Genomic DNA, 27878 nt, shown 5'->3' on the forward strand with positions numbered 1-27878 from the left:
GACTACAGAGTCAAAAAGACTCAAAATTCACTGCTCAATTTTATTACTTCATTTATTTTTGCTTATCCATTATACTATCTTGTCTATTATACTATCTTGAAATTTTTAATAATACGTATTCAGTTTATAAAAATGATGAATAATTTATATTTTTGGATCTATTTTATCTTCCTATTAAATTCTATTTATTTTTCAATATTTAAATAACTTACTCTCTCCGTCCGGAATTGCTTGTCTTGCGCTTTTCAAAAGTCAATTTGACTAATTTTCAAAGTTAAATTAGATCACATTAATTCGATATTTTAAACAAAAAAATTACATATTCTAAAACTATCTGAAAAGTACTATAACTTGCAATTTTCTGCATATTAATATGATGAAAAAATGCATCTTAAAATGCTAGTCAAAGTTTATATAGTTTGACTCTAAAAATAGAAACCATGACAAACAATATAGGACGGAGAGAGTATATTCAATGACAATAATATAGTAAAATTACTCTTATCATTTATTGCTTCTTAATAATATCTATAGTTATACCATTTTCAATCCAACGCCAAATTTTATACAATTTTGGTGTGTGAATAGTGTTACACCAAATTTGAGTAACCCTATGCATCACACCAATTCACTTTATTGAATATTTTAATTTTATTTCATCATACAAAACTTTTAATTAAATCTCTTATATATTTAATTATTTTTATGTAATATTTTTATAATATTAATTTAGATACAAAAGTTAGTTTTTTATAAATTAATTTTTCTATATATGACTTTTTTAAAAAGTTAAATTTATGTTAATTCTATTATAAATTATGATTGGATATAATTCCAATTAACCTTCACAAAAATTTTAAAAATGCAAACATACCAATATTTTTCAAAATTTTTTTTTTTGTGAAATAAAAAGAATAAATGATATAAAAAATAATATAATAATAATAAAGAGAGATAATTTCTTTTTTGTATAAAATTTTACGCATTAAAATTTAATATAAAATTGTGTTTGGATTGAAAATGCCCTCAGACCTAAGGAGTACAAGAATTGACTTGGTCACAAAACATGAAAAGTTAAAAACACTGAAAAAGACGGGAGTGGGAGGAGTTTTCTATGAGTTGAAACTTCCGAAGTAATTGACAAGTTTTGAAAAATAGATCAAAAGAACGAGTCTTTGCGAAGATACTTAATTATATCTTTTTTTTAATGGATGCCATCTCTATTTGATATTAGTTGAACACTTTTTATTTTATACATGATTTTTCTAATTTATTTCACAAAAAAAAAAATTCTTCAGAACTTTTAGAAATAAATATAGACACTATAAAAAAGAATTAATTGCAATGGTAATAAAAATAATAATTAATTAATAATTTTTTAATTTAATAAGGTAATCAACTAATATAAGACAACTATATTTGGTATTATGATTAACTAACAAGGGACAAAGAGAGTAATTCTATATCTATAAATAATGTCAATGCCACAATTAATCTTCAATTTCATTTTTTGTAAAAAATTACCTAGATAAAATAGAAGAGACAAAAATGTCATGTATCAACGCCACAATTAATTTTTCAATTGTATATAATATGAGAGATAAAAGTGTAGATTCTTAATTGCGGAAACTTATACCGTTAGACTATTGTTCTTGGTGATTTTAGACAGCATATAGATGCTTCAAGGCCAAATATAACAAATTCATAAACTTGTTAGGTTTTTTTCCTCATGTATCTTAAACTATGCTATTTTCCTATTGATTCATTAAATCACTCATAATTTGTTCTTTTTACACATTGTTGGTTGATATTGAACCAGATTTTGTGAGGAGTATTTACAGGGGATACATATATTGTTTGTACTTATTAGTCCATTGATAGTGAAAATATTTGAAAATACTTGTGTTGTACTTTTGGTCATTTGAACACATTAGAAAATAAATGAGACTTTGTCTTCATTCCTCCAACCAAAATCATTACGATATGAACACAATTGAAGACATTTACAATATAAAAGTCGATCAAAATCAGCCAACAATGTTTAAAAGGAACAAATTATGGATGATTCAATAGGAAAATGACGTAGTTGAGGTACGTAAGGGGAAAAACCCAACAAGTTTAGAAATCTGTTTATGGGTTCGGCGCAAGAACAAATACAGGTAGTTCCAATACTAGTTGAACTTATTTTACTAGTGTAATAATCATATCATCATATATTATATTAAAGGTGGAAAAGTTTTAGATTCAAAATTGAATTAGGAAAATGCCTTTCATTAATATTTTTAATTCAAAACTGCCTTTTACCAACTTTTAAAATTATTTTTAATTCAAAAATGTCTTTTATCAACTTCTAAATTAAAGCAATAATTATGATTTAACTACCGTTAATACATGATTAAATGTAATCCATTTACCATTTTCCATTTCTCAATGAACTTTAATTGTTAATCCAAACTACCCTTTAAAAGTTGAACAACAAAATTATCCTTTATTTTAAAGTAAAATTTCTACATATTTTTCCGAATGAATTAATTAAGAATATTTTTTATTCCAGATTATCATGGTCACTTTAAATTTGTGCTTAGGAAAATATTTCAAATGGTTGAGGATATTGAGTTAATGAATTTCTATTAAAAAATGTCAAAATATGGTTGTACTAATGATCAGTTTTGAAAGGCTTTTTAAATCATGCGTCGGAAAATTATACTATTTGTTTTCCGATGAATTATAGATATTGCATAGTGAATATGATGAACAAGGTCTCAAATTTAATGGAGTTCTTATGAAATGATAAATAAATATTGAAGTAAACAATTATGCCTTTTCATTTCCTATGGACGTTTCAATTTTATTTTAATTTTTTGGTTAAGTTTTATTTTTGAAGTAAACTATTATGCCTTTTCACTTCCTATGGACGTTGCAAATTTTTTGGTTTTTATTAAATCATCAAATTTAATAGACGATAAATTATCTTATATAAATGGACTTATAAGTCAAGAATATGATCATCATTGGAAAATATAATAGAGGAGTAATGTAAATGTATCAGATATGTTCATTTTCTGCTAAACTATTTTTAATACAGGTTTATTTATAGATTTATAATATTAAATTAAAAATATATTATAAGATTCTCCGAATAAATTCGAATGGATTGAAATTGTGATCTTTCTTTACTCTCTTTGGAACAATGTTTGATGCGTTATGTGTAATGTACATGTGGGTTTCTTTATTGGTAAATTTCTTTTTTGCGTTTCATCATTTTACAATATTTATGTATTTTTTTCATTTATTAATCAACTATGTATTAATATATTGATTTGTTTAACTTTTTCTTTTTTCAGTTTGTCTGATATGATAACATGTGACTTTATTACTTTTCAGGTTAATTGATTTGATATAATTAAGGAGTATTTTTTCTTTAACTTTCCTTCTATACATTTTCTTTTCATAATTTCTTTTTAGTTTGTAATTTTCTAATAAATTAGTACATAAAAAGATCATGTAAACGATTGTTGATTGGATTATACCAACTCGAGATATGAATTTTGTAGACACAATATGATAGAAGTACAATGCCTATTATCAACATGAGTTTGATATATAAATTTTATATAGTAGGTGGGCTGAAACATGCAACATACGTTTTGAGGACTAGTACAACTAATACATATGAAACAAGTTGCCTTTTATGCGGAGCACAAAAACCATTGATAAATCAATCTCAATTCAAAACTAACTAGAGTTGGAACAAATAACAAAAGTAGCTCAAAAAAGAGGGGTCTTATTATGTGTAAGGATATTAACGAGGGTATAACTCAGTTATGGATGCCTCATTACGTGACGAAGAAATAGATTTAGTTTTGGCTAATTCTCTAGGTTCTGACGATTTTGAATTGTGCTCTTTAATGAGTGAAATCTCTGGGCTAATATCATTGTATGCAGGCCCTGAAGGCACGGGTAGACTCAGAGAGAGGCTACTGAGCATGAGAACTACTGCAGCCACAGTTGGTCTATCACCAATATTTTCTTGAACGCATAATAAGGCAATGTGGATGTATCTCTTGATGTCACGAACCAGTCCTGAACTTCCCCTAAACATGGGGTCAATCAAATTTGCAGCTGTTCCTTCTTGCCAATTCGTCCATGCCTGCAATATTATAATTCAGAGTTTAAACTCTATACATCGACAATGTAAAAGAATTCGATGGTCCCAACTATTGAAATGTAGTTGATCAATTACTTACATAGCTTAAAAGGTCTTCCACAGATTCTCCATTTCTGAAACAAGTGTTCTTTTGTCCACTTAAAATTTCTAGGACTAGTACTCCAAAGCTAAAAACATCGGACTTGACTGAAAATTGTCCATGCATTGCATACTCTGGTGCCATATATCCACTGCAAAACAAGAATCACATAACATTCCACAACTTAGAAATGATTCACTTGTTAAAGTTTTCTTTTGTTACACATAGTTTGCATTTCTATTAACCGGACTTACTATGTCCTAGTTCAACTATATTGAAGCATTATTTCAACGAATGGTTTGCAGCATTTAAATCTGATTAAATGGTTAAAAGTCCTTCCCAGTGATATGAAAAAGGAGTAACAGTCTATCTAATACTATGAGATGCAAAACTTACTAGGTCCCGACAATTCTACTTGTGTTGCCTTGAGTTTCATCCAATGTAAATAGCCTTGCCATACCAAAGTCTGCAATTTTAGGATTCATTTCTTCGTCAAGTAGAACATTACTTGCTTTGAGATCACGATGAATGATGCGAAGTCTAGAATCCTCATGAAGATAAAGAATTCCCTTGGCAACCCCTCCTATTATTTTGGATCGCCTTTCCCAATCTAATTGCGTACGTTTAACTGGATCTGGGAACAAGATGAAAAATATAATTATGAATTGAGCTTCTATACACAGACAATATAGGAGAATTTTGCAACATCAAGTCACTATTACTATAGGGAACTACCTGTAACAAGTGGAATTAGTTCTCCAGAAAATAAGGCAGATAGCTAATGACAGTCATCATAATAAATTATACTGACAAAACATTAAGCAATACATACCAAATAAAAATTGGTCAAGGCTTGCATTGGGAACAAATTCATAGATAAGAAGTCTCTCTGTTCCATCGAAGCAAAATCCCAGTAACCTAACCAAATTCCTGTGTTGAAGTTTAGCAACCAGCATGACTTCATTTTTGAATTCCAGATCACCTTGGCCAGAATCTGCTGACAATCTTTTCACTGCTACTTCTTGACCATTTGAAAGCTTACCCTGAAGAATACAAGCGCAAATTGAAACATATGAGAGTCGGCTATATGAAGTCACAGTGTCCTTTTATGCATCAAATAGGCTAATCAGCAATCACCTTGTACACAGGACCAAATCCTCCCTGTCCCAACTTATTAGCGCTTGAAAAGTTATCTGTTGCTGATCTAATTGTTGAAAAATCATATTGAAAGGATTCTGCAGTGCTAATATCATCACCGTGTATACCTTCATCAAAGTAGTAGTAAAAACATACAACAAAATTTCAGTGAGACATGGTCTTAACAGTACAACTTTCCTTAATCATTGCTGTTATTAATCGACGGCTTACTCTGAATATCATTCACTAGCTTCCTTCTTCGCCTCCTCATCAAGATGAAAGAAGTACAGACAATAAGAAAAACACCTATAACAGTTGGCACAACGATAATGATGACCGTTCGAGTTGTTTTATCATCTTTTCCTGCAGGAACTCTTCAAGTTAGTATGTGTTAGGCTATACTTTGTTTTAGTTTATGTGACCCTATATCCTTTTTGTTGTGTCTGTTCCTAAAATAATGATCACTTAGCTTCATAAATTTGGAAACAATTTAGTTAAACTTCTCATTTTGTCCTTAATAACAAGATGTAGTAATATCACCAACTTTACAAGTCTTGTAATTATCCGTGAAAAGCATTTTCCTTGGAGCCAAACACACCTTTAGTTAAGAGTTGATGTTGCTAACAATTCATAAATATTTCAGTTACCTGATAGTGGCGGTGGCAGCGGTGATGGTGGTGATAAGGGTGGTGGAGCTTGGGTTGGTCGCTGGTCGAAAAAGGAGTAAATTTCATACCGAAAATTGCAGCTGGGCATCATAAAGTTGAGACCCTGTTTCCTATAACAGGAGCAGCTAGGTAAACTTCTAAAGCCACTGTCTAAACAATTGGAGCAATCTTGAGCTGTTAAATCCGCAGTGCACTGGACAAGTGCATATATAGTCTGAAAATCAGGGCCCTGAGTAGTATTACTAGCATACTTGTGCATACCGCCCTGTGAAGCTTCACTTCGTAAGTTTTCTAGCATGGTTCTTAGATCTTGCATAAACTCATCCGGACTCGAGGCATTTGCTATGTTAAATAAGATTCTTTCTGGTTGAGTTGCAAGGTTGCCTATAATGGACTCATTTGAATATCGTAGCATACAGTGATCATAATAACCTAAGGCCCATCTCTTGTAAGGACATACCTCTAGAATCTTACGAGTTGCATTACTTATACAATCACGACATGCCTGTAATTGTACATCCCCTCTACATTGGGCGATGACACTAACAGTGTCGGAGTTTAGGCCCATGGAAGAATTATAGAATCCAAAACTGTCCATATTTCGCGAAACAGAGGAGAGGATTGTGTTAAGGTTAGTGTCATATGCACTATTTGGGGAGAACTCAGTAATATTAGAATCTGTACTACATACAGAAGAAGTGAAATTAGGCTGGGCTATGGTGAGATCGAAAAGATAATAAAATTGGAACAGTAAAATGACCCGCCATTTCAACAAACTCATAGCTGTGTTCCCCATCATCTACGCAACACTAAACTCGTCAAGCACATGTATATAAATAGAACGGCTAGGCTAGCTGTACATCCAAAATTTCCCTAATCAATTTTATTTATTTCAAAAGATTGACTATAGACTTTTTGGTTTACGAAAAAAAATACAACACTGAAAAGGATGGGAGTGGGAGAATTTTAAAAAAACGCGTTTTTGTTTATTCCTCAGTTCCACCAAAAAGTCATCCCATCAAACTTATTTTACTCTATGATTAGGTACTCTTTTATTTTAGGAATAAATTTAGAGACTTCTCAGTTCTATCCTTTCCTAACACTAATCTTAAAGTTACTCTTTTCTCCCTAATTTCTTTTTCACATTTCCTTTTTTTAGCTGTACCTAATTATTATATAAATCAAGAAAGGGCAAAACTCTTTTTTATCTATTATACTGTCAATTAATTCCTTTAAAAAGGGAAAAATTCTTTTTAAAAATTTAAGTTTTTAAATCATCAATTTATAAATAATAGGTGTAAAATGGTAAATTCATTGTGTCAATCATTAGGTACAGAGAGTGTAATAAATAATTATGTTAAGACTAATTTAATCCTTTTTAACATTATATTACTTTGATTAATTAATTTTATGGAAACTGTTTTAACAAAATAATAATAATAATAACAAAAAGAAGCCATGAAACAGGACACAGCAATCTCGTTTAGATAATTACTGAGGAAGGGAAATCATCAAAATATATGTCGTGATTCAATGAATTTGAACTTAATTGAATGATAAATTATTGGGAAAATTATGCGATTATGCAAAACTTATACTACTAAATTATTCATCATAGCTATAGTTTGTTATAATTACCATTCGCGATTGACATTATACATTAATTACGCCGGTTGAATTCGAGTTTGTATATGTATAATTCGTCAGAATATACAAATAATTATCTAACCAATATACATATACAAGTTATCTCTCTCCCACTATCTGCCCTCTTCGCTCGCCTCTCTCCTCCCTCTCATAATCTCACTTGCCATGTATATAAGGGAAAAGGATCAAATATATCCCTTAAGTTTAGTTTATTAGTTAATTATGTCTTTGCTCTTAAAATAAAGTTATTTTTAAACTCTGCCTTTACTAGTTTCATCATTTATACCCAAATTGACTCAAATTAACCCAAAATTTTAAAAACGACCCATTCTCCATCTTAAACCCATATCTCGACCCGTCTAAAAACCTCAAATAATAATGATTTTGGGGTAATCAAAGTTCTGGTTCAACAAAATTGAGTTAACTATTCATGAAGAAATAACAGTCAACTTACTAGGTCCCCACAATTCTGCTTGTGTTGCCTTGAGTTTCAGCCAACTTAAATAGCCTTGCCATGCCAAAGTCGGAAATTTTAGGATACATTTTCTCATAACATTACTATCTTTAAGATCACGATGAATGATTCGAAGTCTAGAATCCTCATGAAGGTAAATAATTCCCCTAGCAATGCCTCTTATGATTGTGGATCGTCTTTCTCAATCCAATTGCCCATGTTTAACTGAATCTGCGGACAAGATAATGAATATAACTTACGAGTTGGACTTGTTTACACTGATCATATAGAAGATTTTTTACAGTATCAAATCATTACAAGATAATCACAAGGCAGACAACCACCAGAGTTAAGTTTGTGGGCTCAAGTTCGATTGTGTGTTCTTTCTTTTAGTTATTCTTGTTTTCATTAGTTGGTGTCTTATAACACAGACAAAATAAGTGTTGTGTTAAATAGACTGTTTTTACTGTATATAAGTTAGAAGATTGATAGTTTATTGATGCTCAAGCACATACTTTTAATAAAAAGCTAAGCAGTAGATACCAAATAAAAAGTGGTCAAGACTTGCATTGGGAACAAATTCACAGACAAGAAGTCTCTCTGTTCTATCTAGACAAAGTCCCAGCAAATGGACCAAATTCCTATGTTGAAGTTTGGCAACCAACAAAACCTCGTTTTGAATTCTAGATCACCTTGTCCTGAATCTGCTGACAATCTTTTCACTGCTGTTTGTTTTCCATTTTGAAGCTTACCCTGAAACATAATATTGAATAACCAGTATTCTTGTTTCAACTAGGGATGGAATGTAAGCTTAATCACCCTGTACACGGGACCGAATCCACCTTGTCCCAGTATATTAGCATCTGAGAAGTTATCTGTCGCTGCTCTAATCGTGGAAAAATCATATTGTAAGGATTCTGTAGTGCTAATATCATCCCCATGTATACCTTCACAAACATAGTAGTATAAGCATACAACAAATTAGTTAGGATTAACATGGTCCTAAAATCTTAACTAATTGTTTGTTATAGTTTATGCTTACTCTGAATTTCGCCCACCATCTTCTTCTTTAATTTCGCCTACTCATCATGACGACAGAAATACAAGCAATAAAAATAATAATTGTAAAAATTGGCCCAACGATAATGATGACTGTTCGAACCGTTTTATCATCACCCCCTTCCTCTACAAAAACGCTTCAAGTTAGTACAATGTCAGTTTTAACTACACTAGTTACTATTATCTTCCCTTTTCCTTCTCTTACACTTGCCTTTAATTCAGAAACTATATTTATTAAACATCACAAATAGAAGATGAATGATAAAAATGTATTCACCTTCAGGTGGCGGAGCTACTGACACTACATCCAACCTGAAAAAAGGGGAAGTTCCATAACGGAAGCTGCACCTAGCACCTATGATTCTTCCACCCTTCTTGCCCATGCAGGGACAATTAATCATATCTTCATAAGCTTTCGTTAAGCAATCGAAGCAATTCTGAGGAGGTAAATCAGGAGTGCACTGCACAAGTGCAAATATATTCTGAAAATCAGGACCTGTCGCATTACCACTAGCATATTTTCTACGGGGATCACCATGTGCAGCAACCACTCTTAATCTAACTAATAATTTTCCTAGCTCCTTGTTAAATTCACCGGGTTTTGAGGCATTCTGAATTTCGTTTAAGTAAAAGAGTTTAGAAAATGTTGTAGTGTCTGTAATGGATTCATTCGAGTACACTAACATACATTTATCATAACCACCAGCAGCTTCTTTTTGGTTAGGACATACTTGTACTAGCTTTTGAGAAACATTATGGACACAATCGCGACATTCTTGTAGCTCCACATCTCCTCTACATAGCACAATAACACTGGCTCTGTCGATGTTTTGGCCAATGGAAGCCTTGTAAAAACCATAGTTATCTATTTTTGAGGGAAGGGAAGTGAGGAGTGTGTTTAGATTGTTCTTGTAGGTACTATTCTCAGTATAGTTACCATTCTCACCGCATGAACCATAGCGTAAATCAGGCAGCTGCGCTACAATATTGAGAACGTGTATATGCAAAAACAGAATGATCAATAGCCACTTTTGAATAGTTATGGCCATATATGGTTGTTTGAATTGCTTGATATTTTGAACAAATATAATTGATAGAATTATATTTTGGCTACAAGTTCTACACTAATTAATGGTAGAAAGTAATTTGTTCACCAGATCCCCCTTAGAATTGCAAGAGATTGAGAAAACGTAACCCTCTTTATATTATTGGATTGAATTCAAAAATATCCTTTTAAAAAAAAAAAAACTTGTACAACTCTTTGTCTTAAACATGACATGAAATTATATGATTATAAAAGTATGCCACTAATAATTAAAAAAATGTGAATAATTCTAAATATAAGAATTACACATAAATAAGAAAACAATGGCAGATAGAAAATGTCAGACAAGAAGACTCCATCTGTCCGTGCCGTACGCATGGGTCTCTACATTTAGAAAAGAAAGAATTGATAAACAAGTTGGAGGGATAATGAATAATTTTTTGAACTTTTGAGTTTTATTTAGAAGGTTGTTTGAATAATCTAGACTCAAAGCCCGTTTAGATTGATTTAAAAAAATAATTTAAAGTTAAATTAAAGTGAATTTTAAGTTAAAAAATAAAAAAATAAGGGAGATCAAACTTTTGATTTTTAACTTATTTTAAATCATTTTTTACTTAATTTAACTAAATTGAATTTTAAAAATAAATTTGACCAACTTTTAAGTCAATCCAAACACCCTCTCAGACTTGTTTCGAAGTAATTTCATGTCTAGATTGACTTTGTTTTTTTATTAGTAGGAAATGTGTTGGCTGGGGTTTTGAATCTCACTCTGAAATGTTGTAATTTCTGGCAATGACTCTTGCAAAAGAAGTTTAAAGAAATGCTCAACTTCATTGCAATTGATCATCCATATTATATGTAGTTATGACTTATGTACTAGTATTTTATTTTTTTCTTCTGATTATACACAAGTAATTATTTGTGAATTTTTTCAAGCAAACAATGTAAGATGACACCCTTTGTCATAGGGTGCCATCCATTCCTGAAGATGGTTAGTCCGAGTCAATAAGGAAGAAAGAAAAATGAAGGTCCTTAAAAAAGTAAAACAAAAAGAAATAAGAAATGTCAACTTTTGACTTGGTCTTCAACTCAGAAGATGTCACATTGAATGTTCAAAGTCGACAAGTCTAATTTATGTTGGTGATGGGACAGGAGAGTATAAGAACAAGCTACCGAGCTACTCCCTCCGTCTCACGTCTCGGTTTTATGTGACAATATTTGATTTGATAAGAAGTTTAAAAAATAATAAAGATTTTGAAATATTTATCAAATTACTTTTTAAAAAAGTAATTTAATTTTCTCTCTCCTCATAAATGTATTAGAAAATTAAGTGAGATCAATAAGGATAAAAAAGAAATTAAACCTTTAAATACTTATCATAGAAAATGTGACATTTTTTTTAAACTGATAAAAAAAAATGATACCACGTAAAATGGACAGAGGAAGTATATGATTTTAGTAAACTAAAAGTTATGTGGCTCTTCAAATAGTATAAAGTGGTATGGAATGGAAGGAGGTTCCTAGAAAAAGACTTTTTCCTTTTGCCTCTTCCATAAAGTTGAAAAGACGTGTGAGATGCCCATAACTTTTAGTTTACTAAAATCATATATAGATGTATTTAGCTCAAGTTAAATAAAACTTTACAGTAATTGCTAGCTAGAATACACGTACACTTGAAGTGGTACCAAGGAACACATAAAATAAGTAAACTCAGAGAAAAAGTTAATTATTGTTAACGAGGATATAACTCAGATATGGACGCCTCATTTCGTGATGAACCAATAGAATTACTTTTGGCTACTTCACTAGAGTTTGTCATTCTTGTGTTGTATTCTTGAATAAGCGACGTCTCTGCGGTAACATTACTGTACATATAGAATGCTGGCCCTGAAGGCATTGGAAGACTCAACGAGAAACTACTGAGCATGAGAACAACAGCTGCCATGGTTGGTCTATCAGCCACACTTTCTTGAACACACAATAAAGCTATGTGAAGGTTTCTCATTATGTCACGAATCAGTCCAGTGCTTTCCCTCAGCATTGGATCTATAAAATTTGTAGTTGTTCCATTACGCCAGCTCGACCAAGCCTGTATGTGATAGTTCAATCAGAATAAGATAAAATTCTTTCACCATAACAGCATTTCTCAAAATTAATACTTGATTGATTGGCCAGGTTACTTACAAAACTCAGAAGGTCTTCCACCGATTCTCCATTTCTGAAACAAGTGTTTTTTTGGCCACTTAAAATTTCTAAGACTAGTACTCCAAAGCTAAAAACATCTGACTTGACGGAAAATTGTCCGTGCATTGCATACTCTGGTGCCATATATCCACTGCGAAACAAAAACAAGAATTGCATAACATTCCGCAACTTATATAACATTGCATATTTAGTAGTTCAAACAGTGGGATCAGCAAAACTAAATAGAAGTCATGACAGGGATCTACTTGCTGTTGAAAGTCAGAACTACATGCTTCATTAATGATCTTGGACATTTTTTTAAGGAAGTCGAAAGCATTGTGCAGCAATTAAACTACAAATTGGGTTGTTATGTCTTTACTGCAATGTGAAAACAACATCTTAGATCATTGATCTATTCTGATGAGTTAAGACCTATATCTTGTATTTTGCTACCACAGATCATATCTGATAACCTCTTTGAGCAATGAGAGTTCATACACAGAAAAGAAGAAGATATTTTAATTTGTTCTGAACAAAATCAAATTTAGCTTATTCATTTCCAGAACTCTGTTTTGGCCGAAAATCTAACTTGTGGAAATGAACTTCATTTCATTGGAGATCGCAACTTTGGTAGTGACCAAACTTAGAACAAAACTCTAGGTAGATGACCATCATCTTGAATAATACGAAGTTTGTACACCAGCAAAGTCCTAGTGCAACAAAATTTAGGTAAGCATTCCTAAAGATGAGCACAATGTTGAGCAAAATTCATATTGAAAATTCTAATAACAATTCAAAGAAAGATTATCTTTTGTCTCGAGGCAGCTTTTGTTCTAGCTAAGTTGTTAAATAATCCTTCCTAGCAAAATGCTAATAGCAGTCTATCCAACAAGAGAGGTAAAACTTACTAGGTCCCAACAATTCTGTTTGTGCTGCCTTGAGTTTCATCTAATTCAAATAGCCTTGCCATGCCAAAATCTGAGATTTTAGGATTCATTTCTGCATCTAGTAGAACATTACTAGCTTTGAGATCACGGTGAATGATCCGAAGCCTAGAATCCTCATGAAGATAAAGAATCCCCTTAGCAATCCCTCCTATGATTTTGGATCGCCTTTCCCAATACAATTGTCTACGTTTAACTGAATCTGCAAACAAGATGAAGAATATTTAAAAAAAAATTAATTCCAAGTCATTTAAAATGTTACTACAGACAACTGCTCATTATAAGTGCAATTAGTTCTATGGTAAATAAGGCAGACAACCAGACCAGATATCAAATTACATTGACAGAATAACTTTTGTATATAAGTTAAATTCGTGACTTATTTATGCTCAAGCTCAATATTGATAAAAAGTTAAGCAGTACATACCAAATAAGAAGTGGTCAAGACTTGCATTGGGAACAAACTCATAGACAAGAAGTCGCTCTGTTCGGTCTAGGCAAAATCCCAGCAACCTAACCAAATTCCTGTGTTGAAGCTTGGCAACCAACAAGACCTCATTTTTGAATTCTAGATCACCTTGGCCTGAATCTGCTGATAACCTTTTCACTGCTACTTCTTGTCCATTTTGAAGCTTACCCTAAAATATTAATGAAAACAAATTGAAAATTATGAACTAAAACAATGAAATTATAACAAGTACTCTTGTTCCAACTGGGATGTTTGGCATAAAGGAGTTAACTTATACATGTCAGTGGAAAGAATATTTGTTCTATACAAGTTAAAATCATGCAACAATATGTAAGAGTAATTACCTTGTACACAGGACCAAATCCGCCTTCTCCGAGCTTATTAGCATCTGAGAAGTCATCTGTTGCTGCTCTAATTGCCGAAAAAGCATATTGAAAAGATTCTGCAATACTAGTATCATCCACAGATGTACCTTCACGAACATACAACAAATTAGTGAAATATAGTCTCGAGAATCAACTTTCCTGAATTATTGCTTGTTTTTACGCTTACTCTGAATTTCCTTCACCAGCTTCCTCTTTCGCCTCCTTATCAAGATGACAGCAATACAAATCATAAGAATAACAATTGTAACAGTTGACACAACGATTATGATGATTGTTCGTGTTGTTTTATCATCCTTCCCAGTTGGAGGTGTAATATTTTCCGTCCCTGTTGGAACTGTTCTATTATCATTTCCTAAAAAAAAAAGAAGTTTCAAGTTAGTATAATATCTTCCCATTTCCAAATCACTTGTCTTACTTTCCTTTTAGTATTAACTAAGAAACTATGCATATTACTTGTTGAATATCACAAATACACTTACTCCTATAATATAGTATGTCATTCCAGCCTTAACTCATGTCCAAGATTTGTGGCTGTGTTGAATTGTATGATCGATCTCATTTAAAGGCTATACATAGTACACTCGTGTTTGCTTGACTTGTACATGGCACCTCAAGTGCGAGCCCGAACACAGTAATTCTTCTTGATAGATTTGAATGTAGAACCGTATTATTGAATTGTGTTACTCATTTAAAAACTTGAACTAAATGACTTTTATTTAATTAATTAATTATGTCTTCCGCAGTCCTATCAAAATTGGGATTAGCAAAAGGAACAATAAAAAGGTGTTCACCTGCAGGTGGCGGAGCTTCCATGGGCACATCGGCGGTGAAGAAACGGGAAATTTCATAACGGAAATTGCACCTAACCCCTATGATTCTTCCACCGATCTTCCCCAGGCAGGGACATTGAGGCATGTTTCCATAAGCATCAGTTAAGCAATTGAAGCAATTCTGACGAGATAAATCAGGAGTACACTGCACAAGTGCATATATAGACTGAAGACCTGCTGTCGTATTACCAGTAGCATATTTTTGAAGAGGACCACCCTGTGCAGCACGGTCTCGTAAATTTTCCAGTAATTTACCCAGTTCCTGGTTAAATTCCTCGGGCTTTGAGGCATTCGCAGTATTCCAAAGAAAATATCGAACAGACAATGATGGAGTTTCTATAATGGATTGATTTGAATACTGTAACATACATTCATCATAGCCACCGAAAACTTCTTTTTGGTTAGGACACAACTGTCCAATCTTTTCAACAACATTATCGACACAAACGCGGCAATCGTCTAGCTCCACATCTCCTCTACATAGCACAATAACGCTGGCTCTATCGGTGTTTTGGCCAATGGAAGCATTGTAGAAACCATAGTTATCTATTTTTGAGGGAAGGGAAGTGAGGAGTGTGTTTAGATTGTTCTTGTAGGTACTATTCTCAGTATAGTTACCATTCTCACCGCATGAACCGTAGCGTAAATCAGGCAGCTGCGCTACGATATTGAGAACGTGTATATGCAAAAACAGAATGATCAATAGCCACTTTTGAATAGTTATGGCCATATATAGCTGTTTGAATTGCTTGATATTTTGAAGAAATATAATTGATAGAATTTTATTTTGGCTACAAGTTGTAGACTAATTAATAGTAGAAAGTAATTTGTTCACAAGATCCCCTTAGTATTGCAAGAGATTGAGAAAACGTAACCCTCTTTATACTATTGAATTGGATTCAAAAATATTCTTTTAAAAAAACAAAAACTTGTACAACTCTTTGTCTTAAACATGACATGAAATTATATGATTATAAAAGTATGCCACTAATCATATATTATTATAAGAGGGAACAAAAAAAGTTAAAAATTGAATTACGATTATTATTATAAGAGGGAACAAAAAAAGTTAAAAGTTGAATTACGATTTTACCCTTATTATAAATTAAAATATAATAAAAATATTTAACTATTTAATTTAAATATTAAGTTACATTATTTTAATGGAAATGTTAATGACTTTTGCACTTCTTTAGAATAATTCTTAATTAAAATATCTAATTTAATTTATTTTCTTGAAATATTTACCCTTTAAATAGATACATGTATATGATTTATCTTCTAAATTAATTTATGTTCTTAATTAATATTTGTCTTAAATTTTTGTAACACTTGACCTTTCAACTTTGTAAGTGAATCTTCATATTCCAAAGCTATATTTTTTCCTATAAATACAATCTTTTAACATTATTTTTATAGGAAGATTTATATGTGATACAATTTTTGTGTGTGGAAGACTAGAGAAGTTTTAATCAAGTGAAGAAAATTTCAAGGCAAGAAGATTTATGTCAAGATTACAAGGCATAGTATGATTCTACTAAAGTATCGAAGCTTGATGTATTTTTTTTTTTTTACTTATTTGTCGAGATTGGAACTATGGTAAGACCCCTCCATTTATGTAGTTAAATATAACTTCCATTAACTTGTCTTCCAAATATTTTAATTTTTTATGGTCAAAAGTTGAATATTTATTCCTAAAACTTTGTTTCGATTTGCATTATCAAGAAAAACAGGAAAAAGATTGTCTTAGAATTTTTCTATTTTTCGTTGGTTGCGTTATGCTAAACTTGCTCCTATATATGATACTTTATCTTTGTATTTGTAATTTTATTTTAAGAATATATTTGATTGAAGGATGTGTTTTTTGCTTTAGAAAATGAGACAAATACAATCATAAAAATAGTGTATAAGACATGCAAAACAATTAATGCATACAAGATTTTCTAATTTCAAATTATTAATAATTACATTTATGCATTTTAAATTTTAAATATTTGTAAAGAATCAATCTTACATGTGCTTGTGGATAAAATCTATAGTTTTTCGACAATTTTCATTAAAATTATCATGAGATTCAAATTCCAAAGTCAAAAAAATGATACACCAAAATGCTTAAGAAGTTAGAAGATCTTCTATCATTTGACCAAATATTGCTCCTATTAATTTTTTAACAAAAAAAATTTAAAAAATATTTTAACAAACTTTTAATTGTAAGAATACTAATATTGTCATTTTGACTCTCCATTAAATTAAAATCTAATTTATTTAATTAAATATTAATATTTTATTTGTATAATTACATAATTTAAATATCAATCATTGCACTTTAAATCTTAGTTATTTCCTTCTAATAAGTTTTTTATTTATAAATTTGAATTACTTAATTGCCTTCTACTTAATGAGAAGGAGATTTCATCTTTTACTAATTAATGTCAAACATTTTATCTTCTTGAAATGTAAAATATTAATTTAATTTCAACATTTTTATGAGACAAAAAAGACATTTTAAGAAAGTTAATTATAAGATAGTGTGCCTCCATTTTTGTTTTTGCTACTTTATTTTATTTTTTAAAACAAAAATTATTTATCATTTTATTCATCGTTATGAAGTAAACGTGCAACACACGTGCCCATATACTAATAATTAAAAAAATGTGAATAATTCTAAATATAAGAATTATACATAAATAAGAAAACAATGGCAGATAGAAAATGTCAGACAAGAAGACCCCATCTATCCATGCCGTACGCATGGGTCTCTACATTTAGAAAAGAAAGAATTGATAATAAACAAGTTGGAGGGATAATGAATAATTTTTTGAACTTGAGTTTTATTTAGTAGGTTGTTTAAATAATCTGACTCAAAGTCCGTTTAGATTGATTTAAAAAAATAATTTAAAGTCAAATTAAATAAGTTAAAAATAAAAAAATAAGGGAGATTAATTTTTGATTTTTAATTTATTTTAAATTATTTTTGATTTAATTTAACTAAATTGAATTTTAAAAATAAGTTTGACCAACTTTTAAGTCATTCCAAACACCCTCAACTTGTTTCCAAGTAATTTCATGTCTAGCTTGACTTTTGTTATTTTATTAGTAGAAAACGTGTTGGCTGGGGGTTCGAATCTCACTCTTGAAATGTTGTAATTTCTGGCAATGACTCTTGCAAAAGAAGTTTAAAGAAATGCTCAACTTCATTGCAATTGATCATCTATATTATATGTAGTTATGACTTATGTACTAGTATTTTATTTTTTTCTTCTGATTATACACAGGTAATTATTTGTGAACATTTTCAAGTAAACAAGGTAAGATGACACCCTTTGTCATAGTCAATAAGGAAGAAAGAAAAATGAAAGGTCCTTACAAAAGGAAAACAAAAAAATAAGAAATGTCAACTTTTGACTTGGTCTACATCTCAGAAGATGACACATTGAATGTTCAAAGTCGACAAGTCTAATTTATGTTGGTGATGGGACAGGAGAGTATAAGAACAAGCTACCGAGCTACTCCCTTCGTCTCACGTCTCATTTTATGTGACAATATTTGATTTAATAAAAATTTTAAAAAATAATGAAGATTTTGAAATATTTATCAAATTGTTTTTTAAAAAAGTAATTTACTTTTTTCTCTCCTCATAAATGTATTAGAAAATTAAGTGAGATCAATAAAGATAAAAGAGAAATTATATTTTTAAATACTTATCATATAAAAAAATGTGACATTCTATTTTAAATTGACAAAAAAAAATAATGCCGCATAAAATGGACAGAAAAAGTATATGATTTTAGTAAACTAAAAGTTATTTGGCTCTTCAAATAGTATAAATTGTTATGGAATGGAAAGAGGTTCCTAGAAAAAGACTTTTTACTTTTGCCTCTTCCATAAAGTTGAAAAGACGTGTGAGATGCCCATATGATGCTATCTTACAAAGCAAGCGAGTTAAAACGTATATAGATGTATTTAGCTCAAGTAAAATAAAAACTTTACAGTAATTGCTAGCTAGAATACACGTACATTTGAAGTGGTACCAACGAACACATAAAATAAGTAAACTCAAAGAAAAAGTTAATTATTGTTAACGAGGATATAACTCAGATATGGACGCCTCATTTCGTGATGAACCAATAGAATTACTTTTGGCTACTTCACTAGAGTTTGTCATTCTTGTGTTGTATTCTTGAATAAGCGACGTCTCTGCGGTAACATTACTGTACATATAGAATGCTGGCCCTGAAGGCATTGGAAGACTCAACGAGAAACTACTGAGCATGAGAACAACAGCTGCCATGGTTGGTCTATCAGCCACACTTTCTTGAACACACAATAAAGCTATGTGAAGGTTTCTCATTATGTCACGAATCAGTCCAGTGCTTTCCCTCAGCATTGGATCTATAAAATTTGTAGTTGTTCCATTACGCCAGCTCGACCAAGCCTGTATGTGATAGTTCAATTATCAGAATAAGATGAAATTCTTCGACTATAACAGCATTTCTCAAAATTAATACTTGATGATTGGCCAGGTTACTTACAAAACTCAGAAGGTCTTCCACCGATTCTCCATTTCTGAAACAAGTGTTTTTTTGGCCACTTAAAATTTCTAAGACTAGTACTCCAAAGCTAAAAACATCTGACTTGACGGAAAATTGTCCGTGCATTGCATACTCTGGTGCCATATATCCACTGCGAAACAAAAACAAGAATTGCATAACATTCCGCAACTTATATAACATTGCATATTTAGTAGTTCAAACAGTGGGATCAGCAAAACTAAATAGAAGTCATGACAGGGATCTACTTGCTGTTGAAAGTCAGAACTACATGCTTCATTAATGATCTTGGACATTTTTTCAAGGAAGCCGAATGCATTGTGCAGCAATTAAACTACAAATTGGGTTGTTATGTCTTACTGCAATGTAAAGACATCATCTTAGATCACTGATCTATTCTTGGCTAAGCAAACAACAAGATTTGATGAGTTAAGACCTATATCTTGTATTTTGCTACCACAGATCATATCTGATAACCTCTTTGTGCAATGAGTTTTCATACACAGAAAAGAAGAAGATATTTTAATTTGTTCTAAACAAAATCAAATTTAGCTTATTCATTTCCAGAACTCTGTTTTGGCTGAAAATCTAACTTGTGGAAACGAACTTCATTCGCAACTTTGGTAATGACCAAATTGAGAACAAAACTCTAGGTAGATGACCATCATCTTAAATAATACGAAGTTTGTTCACCAGCAAAGTCCTAGTGCAACAAAATTCAGGTAAGCATTCCTAAAGATAAGCACAATGTTGAGCAAAATTCATATTGAAAATTCTAATAACAATTCAAAGAAAGATTATCTTTTGTCTCGAGGCAGCTTTTGTTCTAGCTAAATTGTTAAATAATCCTTCCTAGCAAAATGCTAATAGCAGTCTATCCAACAAGAGAGGTAAAACTTACTAGGTCCCAACAATTCTGTTTGTGCTGCCTTGAGTTTCATCTAATTCAAATAGCCTTGCCATGCCAAAATCTGAGATTTTAGGATTCATTTCTGCATCTAGTAGAACATTACTAGCTTTGAGATCACGGTGAATGATCCGAAGCCTAGAATCCTCGTGAAGATAAAGAATCCCCTTAGCAATCCCTCCTATGATTTTGGATCGCCTTTCCCAATCCAATTGTCTACGTTTAACTGAATCTGCAAACAAGATGAAGAATATTTAAAAAAAATTAATTCCAAAGTCACTTAAAATGTTACTACAGACAACTGCTCATTATAAGTGCAATTAGTTCTATGGTAAATAAGGCAGACAACCAGACAAGATATCAAATTACATTGACAGAATAACTTTTGTATATAAGTTAAATTCGTGACTTGTTTATGCTCAAGCTCAATATTGATAAAAAGTTAAGCAGTACATACCAAATAAGAAGTGGTCAAGACTTGCATTGGGAACAAACTCATAGACAAGAAGTCGCTCTGTTCGGTCTAGGCAAAATCCCAGCAACCTAACCAAATTCCTGTGTTGAAGCTTGGCAACCAACAAGACCTCATTTTTGAATTCTAGATCACCTTGGCCTGAATCTGCTGATAACCTTTTCACTGCTACTTCTTGTCCATTTTGAAGCTTACCCTAAAATATAAATGAAAACAAATTGAAAATTATGAACAAAAACAATGAAATTATAACAAGTACTCTTGTTTCAACTGTGATGTTTGGCATAAAGGAGTTAACTTATACATGTCAGTGGAAAGAATATTTGTTCTATACAAGTTAAAATCATGCAACAACATGTAAGTTTAATTACCTTGTACACAGGACCAAATCCGCCTTCTCCGAGCTTATTAGCATCTGAGAAGTCATCTGTTGCTGCTCTAATTGCCGAAAAAGCATATTGAAAAGATTCTGCAATACTAGTATCATCCACAGATGTACCTTCACGAACATACAACAAATTAGTGAAATATAGTCTCGAGAATCAACTTTCCTGAATTATTGCTTGTTTTTACGCTTACTCTGAATTTCCTTCACCAGCTTCCTCTTTCGCCTCCTTATCAAGATGACAGCAATACAAATCATAAGAATAACAATTGTAACAGTTGACACAACGATTATGATGATTGTTCGTGTTGTTTTATCATCCTTCCCAGTTGGAGGTGTAATATTTTCCGTCCCTGTTGGAACTGTTCTATTATCATTTCCTACAAAAAAAAAGAAGTTTCAAGTTAGTATAATATCTTCCCATTTCCAAATCACTTGTCTTACTTTCCTTTTAGTATTAACTAAGAAACTATGCATATTACTTGTTGAATATCACAAATACAATTACTCCTATAATATAGTATGTCATTCCAGCCTTAACTCATGTCCAAGATTTGTGGCTGTGTTGAATCGTATGATCGATCTCATTTAAAGGCTATACATAATACACTCGTGTTTGCTTGACTTCTACATGTCACCTCAAGTGCGAGCCCGAACACAGTAATTCTTCTTGATAGATTTGAATGTAGAACCGTATTATTGAATTGTGTTACTCATTTAAAAACTTGAACCAGATGACTTTTATTTAATTAATTAATTATGTCCTCCGCAGTCCTATCAAAATTGGGATTAGCAAAAGGAACAATTAATATGTGTTCACCTGCAGGTGGCGGAGCTTCCGTAGGCACATCGGCGGTGAAGAAACGGGAAATTTCATAACGGAAATTGCACCTAACCCCTATGATTCTTCCACCGATCTTCCCCAGGCAGGGACATTGAGGCATGCTTCCATAAGCATCAGTTAAGCAATTGAAGCAATTCTGACGAGATAAATCAGGAGTACACTGCACAAGTGCATATATAGACTGAAGACCTGCTGTCGTATTACCAGTAGCATATTTTTGAAGAGGACCACCCTGTGCAGCACGGTCTCGTAAATTTTCCAGTAATTTACCCAGTTCCTGGTTAAATTCCTCGGGTTTTGAGGCATTCGCAGCATTCCAAAGAAAATATCGAACAGACAATGATGGAGTTTCTATAATGGATTGATTTGAATACTGTAACATACATGCATCATAGCCACCGAAAACTTCTTTTTGGTTAGGACACAGCTGTCCAATCTTTTCAACAACATTATCGACACAAACGCGGCAATCGTCTAGCTCCACATCTCCTCTACATAGCACAATAACGCTGGCTCTATCGGTGTTTTGGCCAATGGAAGCATTGTAGAAACCATAGTTATCTATTTTTGAGGGAAGGGAAGTGAGGAGTGTGTTGAGATTGTTCTTGTAGGTACTATTCTCAGTATAGTTACCATTCTCACCACATGAACCAAATCGTAACTCAGGCAGCTGGGCTACAATATTGAGAACATGTAAATGCAGAAACAGAAAGAGTAACCACTTTTGACTAACCATGGCTATGTCTGTTTAAGTTACAAGCAAATTTTGATATTAGTGCTGAATATGTATAACCTAGAAATAGAGTTAGAGAGAAAACGTATGGACTGGGTGCGTGAACTACATTTGTCTTCGGCAGAATAAAAGAGCAATTTATGACCTATTAGCTAAGGAAGAAAAGGACATTGATATTTGAAGACTAGATGCCTAAAATTAACACTCGGATTCAAATTTTAAAATAGTATAAAAGATCTTTTAAAATTATTAATAATCTTAGGTATCTTGTAACATTTATCTGATAAAATAAAAGTATTGTTTGCGAAAAAATGTATTAGTACTCTTTAGACTATGATTAAAATTTCGGAGACACACCTTAACTATTCTAACGTTCTATTACCCATAGAAATTATTTTTTTGTAATTTTGTGTACCTTTTTGACTTACGTGACATTCAAATATCTACTAATTGTCTCAGTTACATGGAATCACTGAGTGTGCCACGTAAGACAAAAAGTGTATAAAATTAAAAAAAATTAGTTTCAGCATATAATAGGATATTAGTTTAGTTAAAGTATATTTATGAGATTTTGATTATAGCCTAGAAATTACTTGTACATTTTCTCTATCGTTGATAAAGTATAAAATGGAATTATTTTTAGATACGACGTATAAGAAAATATCAAATTTCGTTTAAACAAACTGTAGTTCTTTTGAAATAATGTTACATACAATATAATTAATGAAAATAATAACAACGAGTAGTACCAACTTTTGACTCGGTCTTTATCTTTGGGTTGAATAATTGACTTTTATGGGTGCTTTATGGTAGGGACAAAAATATTTTTCCAAAAAATGTATTTTGTTTTGTTGTTTAGTTTAAAATTTTGAAAAATATTTTTTTTTAGGAAGAGGTTGGAGGAAAATGGCTTTCAAGTTCTATGAAAGGAAATGGTATAAAGTAGCAAACATTTAATTTTATTCAAATGTTATAGCTACAGTTTAAATTAATTGTATCTCGCAGTTAGTGTTTTGCCTATTTTGTCATCTGACTAGTATTCACGGAGAACAAATAGAACATATACAAAATGAATTAAGTAATTATACAAATACAATTTTCATAGATACAATCGAACTTGTAATGTATATTTATACAAATTTAGAAAAACTAAAAGGTTTTCAGAGATGCAAAGTAATGTATATGTATACAAATTTAGAAAAATAAAATGTTCAATATAGGAACATCCAGTTGATCATGATAAAAATGATTAAGTATAACACAAAGAATATATACATATACAAATTCACGTAAATATACAAACACAATTTTCAAAAATACAAACGCACATGTAATGTATTTGTATACAAATCTAGAAAAGAACTAGAATGTTTCATAAACAAATCATCCAATTGTTCATAATAAAAAAATGAAAAAGTATAACGCTATAACATATGCATATACAAATTCACGTAAATATATAAATGCAACCTCCAGATATACAAGCGAACATGTAATTTATTTGTATACAAATCTAAAAAAAAGCTAGATTATTCCATATACGAATCATCCAATTGTTCATAATGAAAGTGACAAAGTATAACGCATAAAACATATATATATATACAAATTCACATAAATATACAAACGCCCATGTAATATATATGTATACAAAACTAGAGAAAAAAAAATTAAAATGTTCCATATATGAATTCTCCAATCGTTCATCATAAAAATGAATTTATACATTGCTGATCAATTTATATCACTACACCTAAACGTATAAACGATTAGCAAACATAATATAATTTCATTATTCGATTTGTCAACAATTGTATTATACAAACTTGATCATTCATATATACAAATCCAAGTGAAAATATACAACTTAATTCGTGGATCGTATAAATCATATTTCGCGAATTATATAAATCAGGACCTCCATAGCATACTAAACTAAGCTAGGAAGAATAATTATCAAAACTATAATTATGGAGCATTAATTAGATTATTATGTTTAATATTCCTAATATCGTTCTATAATTGATACTTCATATAAATTGCGTCATTTTCACTTTTCAACATTTTCTCATATTTATCCCATCCTCGATAGAGCATATCTGCCCACCAAAGCATCCTTATATCATATATCTTTTACTAAAATATATGAATATTTTGAGATAATATTTTTTATTTATATACCAAATACAAATTAATTATATAAAAAAACTCATTTATTTTGTTAAATATATTTTTCCGCATAAAATAGTTAAATTCATACCAAACATACCCTAGATGAATTATTGGAATTTCCACAATCCTAATTTATGGTAGTGATGTGACATGAGTGGAAAATAACAAGCCGTCAAGGTGGGAAAATAATTTGGTCATACTGTATGACAGAAGGGGGCGTAACTATATTCTTCCATTTTCTAGATGAAGTTGAGAGTTACTCCCCCGGTCTCCGTTCCGTTTTAGTTGTTATAATAATCGTTTTGAACACTTCTAACAAAAAAATAATTAATAAGAAATGTTGTCTAATCAATATTTCTTTATTATTCTTTAATCTTATCTCATATAGATTATATTATATCAATAGTGAAAAGCTTTAAAATAAAAGATTGAATTAGTATTTTGTTCCTATATTAAATTAAAAAAATTATAAAATATCTAATTAATTAAATATTTATTATTTCATATGATATATGGGAAAAGTAATGTTATTCTTTAATTTACAAATTAGCAAAAATTTAAATAGATCTCCTCTTTGTAACTCTCAAAAGGTGGAATTGGAAGAGTAAATTGCATTAGTTGAGTTAATATATACTCTCCACATTTAGCAAAATAGTAAAAGTTATTACCACTCAATTAATAAGGAGCTATTCATTTGGCAAGTCCAATAAATTAAGAAAAATACAATGATGTACAAATGAAATGATCATTCCGGTCCCAAAATAGTTGTTCATTTTTTAATTGATGTATATATATAAAAAATAATTATTAACATAGTGAGTTTATTATTTCACCCATATTATTTATGAAGTGTATGAATTAAAAAGTTAAGGTTTTCAAAAAGTTTTATTTTTTTCAAAGAAATTAAATGAAAACATAAGAAATAAAATACAATTGTCCTTTATTGATTTTTCAAAATGGGCAAGTAATTAGAGATAATTTTTTTTTAAAAAAAGTGGACAAGTAAATAAAGACAATGAGAAGCATTTAACTGTTCTTTTCATTTTATTTTGTTCTAAATAAATCAAGAATTTGCCTTCAATATGTAATTTAATATTTTTTTAATTCAAATTTATCTAATTTCAATAGCATTCTGTTGATCTTGAGATTTCTTGTGCTGGTGTAATTAAGCAGTGACCAAAATTTCGTACTTGATGTTGTAGCAAGTGAAGCAACTCATATAATTTTTCTTCAAGTGGTATTGATTTTATGTGGTAAAATTGTTTTCTCTATTATATAATGCGTAATGACATATTTTATGTAAGTTAGGTGTATTTTATGTAAGTTAGGTGTTTTAATCAATTTTTAATTTGATTGGTAAGTAGAAGATTGTTTTGCAGAAATTGACATGGTACAATTAATTGAATTTTTCTGATGGAAAGAAACCTTTCACATAAGAGCAAGTATCTAAAACTTCTAGTTTTTGGACGAGGCAAAAAATTGTTATAATTCTATACACCAATAAGGGAAAGAAGAAAAGTGAATATGAAGAGATGAAATGACATATTATCAGTCGATGACCCAATGTAAGTTCGTTATTTATTTTTTTTATGAAGAAGAACTTTACCGAGGGAATTCATGAAACGTGTATATATATATATATTCCAAAATTAAAAAATTGGAAACTTTTCATGTATACTACATTTTTTTTTATAAAAAAGGGAAAAAAAACATTCATGTGTTTTAAGGGGAATGAACATTGACATGATTGATGAATATAACATCAGGTTGATCACGTTGCAATTGAAAGTAGTATTAGTATTGATTCCAAGTTCCATATATAATTATTAAAAAAAAAATTATTGAGTAATGTTAAGAAGTCCCACATCGGCAGAGGGATGATAATTTAGTCTTTTTATATAAACTTGGACAAACCTTTTCTCATGAGCTAACTTTGACGTTAAGTTAGGCCAAAATGTCATATTTTCACATAGTAATTGTCAATATTCTTAATTTTTTTGCCATCCATGATATTTTGCTAAATGTTTGGTCAGTTAGATTAGTATCTATTTATTTTAGAGATAAGTGGCAAAAACACATCTAAACTATACCTTTTTTTTTAGTTTCATATCTAAAATATTGAAAATTTGAATTTCATACATAAACTATCACTTTTTTAGTTTGAGAAACACATGTGTAATACACTCTCTCTCTCTTTTATTTTAAAGAATTCCCACATCACACTCCACATGGACAAAATATCTAACCTTGACAAAAAATAAATAAAGTATTAGTATTAGCTAAAATTAAAAAACTATTATAAAAATAGTATTTTCTTTATAAAATAAAATGTAAAATGATTTTCTTACCCCACATCATTTTTTAAAGTTTTTTATTTTGCTTAAATTTCTTTTATAAAAGTATTTCATTTTTTACTCCTCATCCTCATCAAATACTAATTTAGATATTATTATATTTTCTTAAAATATAATTCTACCCACCCCACTTAACCGTCTGCTTTCAATTTTTTTCCCCAGTGTTTAGATATACATATCAAAAATATTTTTTACTTGTCGCCATAAGACTTTTTATATTTTTCAGTTGTTTATGTTATATTTGGTACATTAGTAGAATTTTTTTCTCTAAAAATATATGTACGTGCATATCTAACACAAAATAAGAAAAACATACAAAAATAAAAATTAGGAGTGGAAAATTAAATAGGATGGGGTAGATTTTTTAAATAAAATAATATCAATTTCTATG

At 30.6% G+C, this 27878-nt stretch overlaps 4 protein-coding genes across 4 annotated transcripts; all 4 read right to left on the reverse strand.

The window, feature by feature from the left end:
- Positions 1 to 3582: 3582 nt before the first annotated feature.
- LOC107009050 (putative receptor-like protein kinase At4g00960) lies at positions 3583 to 6900 on the reverse strand. Its single transcript, XM_015208310.2, has 7 exons — positions 6032 to 6900; positions 5616 to 5747; positions 5385 to 5512; positions 5080 to 5290; positions 4644 to 4881; positions 4248 to 4398; positions 3583 to 4150 (listed from the first exon to the last, which is right to left on the reverse strand). Exons 1-7 carry the CDS (start codon positions 6849 to 6851, stop codon positions 3803 to 3805), a joined length of 2028 nt encoding a protein of 675 aa, XP_015063796.1. The 5' UTR covers positions 6852 to 6900; the 3' UTR covers positions 3583 to 3802.
- A 936-nt stretch (positions 6901 to 7836) lies between these two features.
- Positions 7837 to 10449, reverse strand: LOC107010099 (cysteine-rich repeat secretory protein 38). Its single transcript, XM_027914784.1, has 3 exons — positions 9490 to 10449; positions 9196 to 9338; positions 7837 to 9100 (listed from the first exon to the last, which is right to left on the reverse strand). Exons 1-2 carry the CDS (start codon positions 10259 to 10261, stop codon positions 9223 to 9225), a joined length of 888 nt encoding a protein of 295 aa, XP_027770585.1. The 5' UTR covers positions 10262 to 10449; the 3' UTR covers positions 7837 to 9100; positions 9196 to 9222.
- A 1407-nt stretch (positions 10450 to 11856) lies between these two features.
- LOC107009185 (putative receptor-like protein kinase At4g00960) lies at positions 11857 to 15815 on the reverse strand. The gene is made up of 7 exons (XM_015208465.2): positions 15032 to 15815; positions 14407 to 14592; positions 14199 to 14326; positions 13813 to 14023; positions 13350 to 13587; positions 12442 to 12592; positions 11857 to 12346 (listed from the first exon to the last, which is right to left on the reverse strand). The coding sequence occupies exons 1-7, from the start codon at positions 15798 to 15800 to the stop codon at positions 11990 to 11992; spliced, it is 2040 nt and encodes a 679-aa protein (XP_015063951.1). The 5' UTR covers positions 15801 to 15815; the 3' UTR covers positions 11857 to 11989.
- Positions 15816 to 18996: 3181 nt separating this feature from the next.
- Positions 18997 to 23142, reverse strand: LOC107008948 (putative receptor-like protein kinase At4g00960). The gene is made up of 7 exons (XM_015208174.2): positions 22205 to 23142; positions 21579 to 21764; positions 21371 to 21498; positions 20985 to 21195; positions 20522 to 20759; positions 19603 to 19753; positions 18997 to 19505 (listed from the first exon to the last, which is right to left on the reverse strand). The coding sequence occupies exons 1-7, from the start codon at positions 22962 to 22964 to the stop codon at positions 19149 to 19151; spliced, it is 2031 nt and encodes a 676-aa protein (XP_015063660.1). The 5' UTR covers positions 22965 to 23142; the 3' UTR covers positions 18997 to 19148.
- Between the last annotated feature and the right edge of the window lie 4736 nt (positions 23143 to 27878).

Source organism: Solanum pennellii, chromosome 2 (assembly GCF_001406875.1).
Source record: "Solanum pennellii chromosome 2, SPENNV200".
NCBI classification, from domain to species: Eukaryota; Viridiplantae; Streptophyta; class Magnoliopsida; order Solanales; family Solanaceae; genus Solanum; species Solanum pennellii.